Here is an 8,812-nt window from a genome sequence, read left to right as displayed (position 1 = left end):
TTGGATGCATTTTAGGCAGCCATGACTCAGGAAGGATCTCTAACGGCCATCTGAGGAGTGGCCAGTGAAGTTATCACTAGGCTGTAATGTAAACACTGCATTTTCTCTGAAAAGACAGTGTTTACAGCAAAAAGCCTGAAGGTAATGATTATACTCACCAGAACAAATTCAAAAAGCTGTAGTTGTTCTGGTGACTATAGTGTTCCTTTAAAATATAAACAAATGTACAAAAATATAAAAAAAAAATCCTATTTATGGATTCTCATAGTTACATAGCTGAAAAGAGACTTGTGTCCATAAAGTTCAGCCTTCCTCACATTTGTTTTTTGCTGTTGATCCAAAAGAAGGCTAAACAACCCAGTGTGAAGCACTTGCAAAAAACTAGGAAACACATTCCTTCTTGACCCCAGAATGGCAGTTCGATTTATCCTTGGAACAAGCAGTTATTACCCTACATTGAAAGATTATATCCTTGAATATTCTGTTTTTGCAAGTATGCATCTAGTTGCTTTTTTAAACATCTGTATGGATTCTGATAAAACCACTTCTTCAGGCAGAGAATTCCACATCCTAATTGTTCTTACAGTAAAAAAATCCTTTCCTTTGCCTTAGACAAAATCTTCTTTCTTCCAGTCTAAACGCATGACCTCGTGTCCTATGTAAAAAAAAATGTATCTTGCATGTTTTATTTTTGCTGCAAAATAATTATCTGCATTGTGATAAATCATAATAGGCAGCCTTTGCTACTTACATTATAATTTATATTGCAGTTTGAATTTTTTGCTTTAATTGCATATTTAGTAAGCTGTTCCCATGGTTGATATTCAGACCATTGTATGTAGTTTATAAAATACACAATGGTCCAGACACTCAAGGTATAACCAAAAACAGGCTTATTGAAGCAAAGTACAAGCAACGTTTCGACCCCACAGGGTTTTTTTCAGGTCTCATGAGATCCTGATACTTTTTTTATATTGTGATTTCAGGTTGTTTTTTTTGAGAAGGGGGCATACATAGTAATATTCATCTTTTATTTACAGAGTAATTTCATTGTTCAATCTATTGTCTAACTAGGTGTCAGTGTGGGTAACTAAGGGTTTACCTGGGCACAGCAGGCACCCAGCCTCTAAAACCAAAATAGCTCAGTGAGAGGAATTTTCCAGATAAAGCTATCTATTTTGGTCTGAATCCTATAATTTCGTTTTCAAAAGTGTTCAATTCCGAGTTCGGTGAATAATCACAATCAAACAAAATCACTAGAAGCTGGCTTGCCCTTAACATAGATGGCAACTGCCCTCCCGACGCGCCTCAATGACGCAGCCCCTGGGACTCCGCCCCATCTAGCCGCGCCCCCCCATTAAAGTGCACGTGGTTTGTGTATCAAACATGGCGTCGGTGGCGGAGAAGGAGGGTGGGGAGGCGGGAGGAGGATCTGTGGGCAGCCCGGCTGGGGGAGGAGATAACCGGAGCAGGTAAGCAGAGGGCGTGTTCCTGGAGTTAATTGGGGGCGGGGATGAATTAATTTATTACATGAATGAAGGGCTTTATTGCTCACCCTTCCTCCCACCCCATTGGTGGAGACGGAATCGAATCCATTGGGGTGCGCTGGGATGGGCACAGGGAGTGGGGTTTGTTTACCTAGCTGGTGATGCATGATACCACTATGTTGTGGCAGCTGGGGTGTCAGGATATGGCACTCTAAGGGACAGGTTATGGTAGTTGTATGAGTTTAACACTCAGGTATTCAGGATATGAGTGCATAGGGTTAAACAGTGTTAATGTCATGTTACTTGTTTGCATATATTCATTTGGGACATAGAAATAACTTCGTTGAACATTGTTGGAGTACCTGAATCCTGCATTGTGAAACAGGTTAATGAGTGGTTATAACTTGTATCTGATATTGAAATGACTTATTTTTTTACAGTCCTGTTTGAATGGACTGAGTTTCTATTATTAGTGTAACCAAACAATAGGTTTAGTTAAAGTGAGGTGTATATTTTTCTGCTTGGTGACTATTTAGTTTTGTTATATTGATTATTTAAAAAGCAAAGGTGAAACCAGTCTAGTACACCTTCTTGTAGACTCGTGCTCTCTAAATGGCAATTTGTGGTTAATTGAAACCTGACTTTCCTCCTACTGGGTAAGATAGGAGACTCCTCCCCCTGTTTATTACATACTAGAATTTAAGTCTGTTCTCACATCCAAAATAATTTTTTGCTTCTTGTATGTTTATGCCAATATTTCCCATGTAATTAATAAAACATAGTAGATACCCCTACTTATGAATGCATCCACGTAAAATATATGCATTTGTGTGTGTGTGTCCACTGTTTTTAGTGGATCTTTGGAACCCAGTTCTATATCAGCCTTGTTCATTAAATGTTCACATCTGTATCATAAAGCAACCAGTTTGCCAAAGAAGACTTGTGAACAACAGCTGGGAAAAAAAGATGCTGAAATCCACGCTTGTGCGACTGCACTCGAAAGGCAGGAAGGGTAAACGTAAAAAAAGGTAGTCACATAGTGTGATATCTTGATCTGTTTTCTTCCCTTACTGAGCACATGCATTGTGCCATTATATATGTCTGCAAAAGTCAAGTCACTGTAAAATTGGGGTACTAGAATACAGCATATGGCAATCTTCAATGGGAACTTAATTATTTCACTTGGGGAGCTTGACTGACCTGCGCTGGACTCTTTATATCGCTATTAAAAAAAAAAAAAAAAAAAGCTCAAAATTTTACATTCCTATATCACGATAAACTCAAGTTTGGTCTATATTGTAAATTAATATTACTAAGTTTGTATCTTGAGAGCCAATAACTACAAAATATAGGAGTGAAGAAATGAGATTAAATTAATACTGTATACTTAGGATTTTAATGTGGCTCCCTGTGATCTGCTCTAATACAGTAGTATGATGCAGTGATTTGTTTTTTAAAAACTGGCCTTTTCATTTGAAACATTGAATCAGATTGCCCTGTGTTTCTGATCTGACCATACCAGCGGGCTCTGTTAAATTATATGGGTGTTTGGATTATACTTTCCTAGCCGTGTAGTAGAAATGTTCTCAAATGCCTTTCTAATCCAGAATGATTACTTTTCTCTTTATTTAAAGGGCTATTCCAGGCACCCACATGTTTGTTCCAATCCATAGTTAATCTGGGTATTCCTTTTTAATTTTTGTTTTGCACTAAATGGCAACCTTTTCTACCCCTCTAACTTAAGTTATTTCTATTTTGTTACAAATATGCTGTTGTATGTTATGTCATGGCTTGGTTTTCTGTCTGCTTTTAAGAAAAGAGGCATCTGCATTGCTACTCCCAGAATCCCTTGCTGTGCCCATAAAGCTAGGATTAACTCAGCAGTGCTATAGACCGTTAAAGGAGAACTGACACTTCTCTGGAAATTAAACCATTGAATGAAACCTTGAAACCTGTGACTGACTCCAAGATTTACTCAAAGTACCATGACCACTTAAGCGTTTTCAAGTGGGCATGCTTCTTAAGGTGGTGCATTAGTTTGAAATACTGCACATAAAGATATAGCACCTTGCTGCCGGAAGTGTAATTAAACCTTCAGCAGCGTCACTAGCCAGCCCGGATAAAGAATTCCAATCTGGCTGTGAATTGTGTGTCTATTGCTAGCATGCATATATCCTTCCAAGTCCGGCCCTCAGTCTGCACTCTGGGAAATCCCCATCTCCTTGAGTAGGCATTTTGGGTAATGTCACTGAAGGATGATTAGACTGCAAGATAATGTGGCCTTGGTGTAGGATCTTTCTCTTTTCCTTTATTTTATATTTTTTTGGCAGCACCATGCTAAAAAGGCGTACTACAGCCAAAAACAGTAATTTGTTTTTCTTCCTGAAAAACAAACCATTTATTTTTAATGCTTTTGCCTATATTTTAACCCATCCTATTTCATTATTTTCAATTTCACAATCGTCCATATATGGTAAATTTTACCCACTTTGTTATAGATCTAGAAAATAAAGGGTTTTAACCTTCATGGGTAACTTATTTTGCTGTGACAAACAACACCCTTTAACACGTTTCTAGCTGTAAGTGATTCACTTTCGCCACTCATAATTATTATTATTTATTTTTAAAATGTAATACTATATGAACTATTGCCTTTATATGATGTTTATGCTGGAATTGGTAAAACTGCAGTCTGCTCTCTGAAATGGCATTTTGTGCTAAATGGTTGTCATTTCTTTCAGTGACTCCATCCCAGCGAATACAGCATCTGGTGTGGATCCAGAGTCCTCCAATGAAAAACATGGCTTGGTATGTAATTGTTTTTCTATACATATTCTGTGTCTGTATTCTGCTTATTATGCTTGGGAGTGTGCTTTAGCCATATACCCTCTAATCAGCTATTTCTTATTTTATATGCTGCTTCCAGTTCTACTTGTTAATCCGTAATACTAATATTCTTAAAGAAGGCTGTCAAGCTATGGCCCTTTTTCAAGCTATCTTAGTGGACATGGTTAGATCAGTTGGACATCCCAGAGTTGAAGCTACACTTCAAGCACTATTTTCAAAAAGCCCCCTTGTCTTCCATTCTTTGAATTATAGCTATGTTTCCACCTAACCACACACTGTGAACTTATTTTGACTTTGCCATGATGGTTTGTCTTGTTATCTAGAGTCCAGTGGGCGCCGCTTCTTGCCTCAATGAGAGCCGGAAGCTCTCTGCACTGCAGAGCTTAGCTCAAAGGGGCTAACTGAAGTTACTAGCCATGGTTTCTGTCCCTTCAGGACTTTTAAGGGAAGAGGCAGGGAGAACAAGTCCTGGTAGACATCAATTATGTCAAACCATTACTAAATGGTTTGACTTCTTAAATTGGGGGGCACCAGGGCACTGTCTGCTTATGTGGTAATGCCCATACGAGAAGGGGAATGCAAATGCTTACCTAATCCCATTAGTATCACCATCTCAACCCCTTAAGGACACAACTTCTGGAATAAAAGGGAATCATGACAGAATATTTCCGCCATGTGTCCTTAAGGGGTTAACATTTTGTCTGGTATTCAGCTCTTGGTGACTTAATCTGCCAGAGTCTGTGGAATATCCCATGGGCTCCTATATAGAGTATTTTGTGCATGCACAATGAGCTGCCATAGCACCCTAGCAGATTCCTATCACAGGCCACGTTTTTGAGATAAGCACATTCTCTCTCTGATCGGCATTTCTAGTTTTTGGTATAATTCATGTACTTGTCTTGTCTCTTGCAGGAAGGAACAGGTGATGGGGAGGCTGGGGACACACAAACAGGCTCAGTTGATGAAGATAACACGCGTCAGCTTGGGGATATTGAGCTGCAATGCAGCCTCTGCACAAAGTGGTTTGGAGCAGATCATTTTGGAATAGACACTACGTATGTATGATCTCCTGTTTTCAAATTATCCAGCTTTCTGCCTACCCTCTTTAATTAGTTTGCTAAAAAGCTATTTTTCGGCATAAGGCAATTATTCGCACTCCAAGTCTTCATATTAAAAATTTTTTATAATTCTTTTTTTTTTGTGTGTGTGTGTGCGCGCACATGTTTAACAGACAACTTTTTTTCAATGCCCCAACAGCACTGGCAAGACAGTTAATTGGATAACGCAGATTAGTTACAAGGCATTTGAGTATACTGCACATTTTTTTTATTTTTTTTTTTAACAGTATAAATTACAGGCTAAGCAGAACATGTCTAGGTTAACTTTTAGACAAGAGAGACTAGGCTATACAATCTCCTAGGCATGTTGATTGAGGTATTGAAAGTAAAAAATGATGGAACCAGTTTTAGTACACTGGGTAGCTTAGAGACGATTGAATGTACCACTTGGTGGTTTATCAAGAATTACTGAATAGACATATCTTGCCACACAGATTCTGTCTAGCGCCTTAGACCACACTTGGTATTAAAACACGCCAATACTTTGACAATTCAGGTGCTATTATAGGTGATAACAGAAGAGGAGTAAATTAGTTAAAATGTTATGTTAGGCGTTGTGTATCAGAGGGTCGTTTCTCAGCAGTATCATTGAGCGTTAAGTGCTATTTATATGAAGAATAAAGCTGTGTGGGTCAACCTGAGCTAGCATTTTCTGTGCAGATATAAGTTTACATCAGAGAGAACTCTCTATTCATGACATGCTAAGGAGATGTATGCAGTTAAACAGGGCATATCATAAGCATGAGTAACAAGGGGAGTAAAATTAACAAGAAGATTGAGGGAATTATGCCCATGAGTGATAGCATGCCATTCTTAACCGTGGGGTAGGGGACAAAAAATGCAAGTAAAAAGAATATCATACCCCAGGATATAAGATCATAAAAGGAACGTAAGTACAGTTCTGTGGTAGGTTTGATGAAACTTCTTCTTGAAGTCTTCACCCCATGCTATGGGCCTCTGCAAAGTGTCCTTGGCAGAAGGGGTTGCTCAGTCTTTAGTATCCTATTCAGCCGATGCCCGTCAGGGGTTTCCCGAATTCCCCTCGTGCAGGCTGTGACAGAGAGTCCATCTCCATGTTGGGTATGTTGTTTCCTCTCCCCGGCACAAGTCCTGTTGGATGGTGCTGTGTGTGTCAGGCGGGTTGTCGGTAGCCCGTAATGCAGCCCGTAAAGCCTGTGGCTTCGGCTCCGGACCTTAGGGGGAGCCAGTGCCTTTAGTCCATGGACCCGCCCATTCCGAACGGGAGGGTTGTGGGCCCGCGGGTCTCCTCCACGGGCATTTGGCCTGCGGCGTGGAGGGAACTCCAATTGGGCCCCCAGCCCAGAAGAGGCACAGGTAACCGATTCTGCTTCACAGGCTGTCTGCAGCACTTGAGGGGATAGTGTGAGTTGCTGCTTGGCGAGACGATCCCAGAAGGCCTGGCATATTGCCTCAAATCCGGCATCGAAGCTTTCTCTCCAATTCTGGCCTGATAGGCTCGTTTGGTTGTGCTGAGATGTCGTTGCGGCGGCCATCTTGGATGAGCCGCGTGGTTTTCAAGATTCCTCTGCTTGTCTCCCAGGAGCAGGCTTGGCTACCCCCAGTAGGGACTGCGATATCCCCCACCAGTCCAAGTGAGGGGGGAGGGGGGGGGGGTAACGGGGCGCTGAGTTGCACGCCCTCTGGTAGGAGATCGGCCGCGTCTCTACACAGTCAGCGTGCCAGATGCGGTAGGCCTCAGACTTTAACACGGGCTATGCCCTTCAAGCTTCTCCAATTTGGTCTCAGAAAGGTATGCTTGGCGTTTGGGGTGTCAGCTTGTAGTTTAGGGTCTCTTTCTGCCGAGATATGTACCGTTTTTGAGTAATAAAGGCCCAGACCGTGGGGAGGTACAGGCAAACACGTCTGGTCATGTTGGAGGTCAAGCCTTGCCCCATATTAAAATTTAAAAAGATTTAAAAAAAAACAACCAAAAAACCCATTACACAATACTGTGAAAATCTTCTGACTTTTTTTTCCTCTTCCAATATATTTACTTTAACTTATGGGGGCAATCTTTCTAATTTTTTTTTTTTTATATACAGCCTGCTTAGTGCAGTATTGATATGAACTTTTTAAATGTGTTTTGATTAAACCCAGACATAAAGTTGATTGAGTTATTTTCTAGTAGGACAGTACTAGGATTCAATATTGAAATTGTAGTTTATTTTTTTTAATTTTTTCCTTTCAGGTCATGCCTTCCTTTCATGACAAACTACAGCTTTCACTGCAATTTATGTCATCACAGTGGTAACACATACTTCCTCAGAAAGCAAGCCAGTAAGTAAAAGCCCAGTAAAGGGTCATTGAAGACAAACTAGACACAGTAACACTCTAACTTGCTAAAGTGCTTTATCTGTCTGGACTCTCTATTTGGGAGAGTTTATAAAAATTCTGATACTATTTTACCCCACTCCCTCTAGCATGTAAGCTCATTGAGCAGGGCCCTCAACCCCTCTGTTCCTGTGTCCAATTTGTCTGGTTAAAAGTACATGTCTGTTCGTCCACCCACTGTAAAGCGCTATGGAATTTGTTGGCGCTATATAAATAACATCATTATAATAGTCAGAGAGTGACTTTAGAATTTACAGGTATATACACTGAACAAAATTATAAACACTTTTTTTTCTTTTTTTTCCCCCATTTTTCATGAGCTGAACTCAAAGATCGAAGACTTTTTCTATGTACACAAAAGGCCTATTTCTCTATAGTATTGTTCACAAATCTGTCTAAATTTGTGGATGGATTATATTGGCAAAGAAGTGCCCATCTTTACAATATTATGGATGTGCATACTATCTTGGCCATGATTAAATCTGCAGAAGAATGAGTATAGGCAACCTTAAATAAAATAAAACACCAGCAGAGCCTACTGCATATTGTCCTCGTCTGGCAATTAATTACAAGCGCTTTTTAGGTTACTGATGAACCAAAAGAAAGCTAGAAAGCTGCAATCGCTATGTTTCTAAGCTTCCTTCCAGCATGGTTGTCAGGCCCAGCCTCCCATGCTTTTTTTCTATTACCGTATAAGCCGAGTTTTTTAGCACATTTTTTGTGCTAAAAAACCCCAACTCGGCTTATACTCGAGTCAATAGTCTGTATTATTGCAATTTGCATTGCCATAATACAGACTGGGGGAGAGGGGGGCTGGCAGAGCTGTAACTTACCTTTCCTGCAGCTCCTGTCAGCTCTCTCCTCCTCCACGCCGTCCGTTCAGCACCTCGGTCAGCTCCCAGTGTAAGTCTCGCGAGAGCCGCGGCTCTCGCGAGACTTACACTGGGAGCTGACAGAGGGAGCTGCACAGACGGCGCGGAGGAGGAGAGAGCTGACAGGAGCTGCAGG

General features: G+C 40.7%; 1 protein-coding gene across 2 annotated transcripts in view; it reads left to right on the top strand.

Moving 5' to 3' along the window:
• Positions 1-1,383: 1,383 nt before the first annotated feature.
• The window catches only part of ASH2L (ASH2 like, histone lysine methyltransferase complex subunit), a 21,323-nt gene continuing 13,894 nt past the window's right edge, over positions 1,384-8,812 (top strand). The window contains exons 1-4 of one of the 2 annotated variants that reach the window (XM_063448405.1): positions 1,384-1,472; positions 4,229-4,295; positions 5,247-5,389; positions 7,662-7,750. In XM_063448405.1, the coding sequence (XP_063304475.1) occupies positions 1,387-1,472; positions 4,229-4,295; positions 5,247-5,389; positions 7,662-7,750 (385 nt within the window). In that variant the 5' untranslated portion in view covers positions 1,384-1,386. Of the gene's footprint in view, positions 1,473-2,004; positions 2,516-4,228; positions 4,296-5,246; positions 5,390-7,661; positions 7,751-8,812 lie in introns of those variants that run through there. The other variant, XM_063448404.1, reaches the window with a different exon arrangement.

This window comes from Pelobates fuscus, chromosome 3, assembly GCF_036172605.1.
Source record: "Pelobates fuscus isolate aPelFus1 chromosome 3, aPelFus1.pri, whole genome shotgun sequence".
Taxonomy (NCBI): domain Eukaryota; kingdom Metazoa; phylum Chordata; class Amphibia; order Anura; family Pelobatidae; genus Pelobates; species Pelobates fuscus.
Note: the sequence above shows the minus strand (reverse complement) of the source record. Positions and strands in the feature narration are given on the sequence as shown.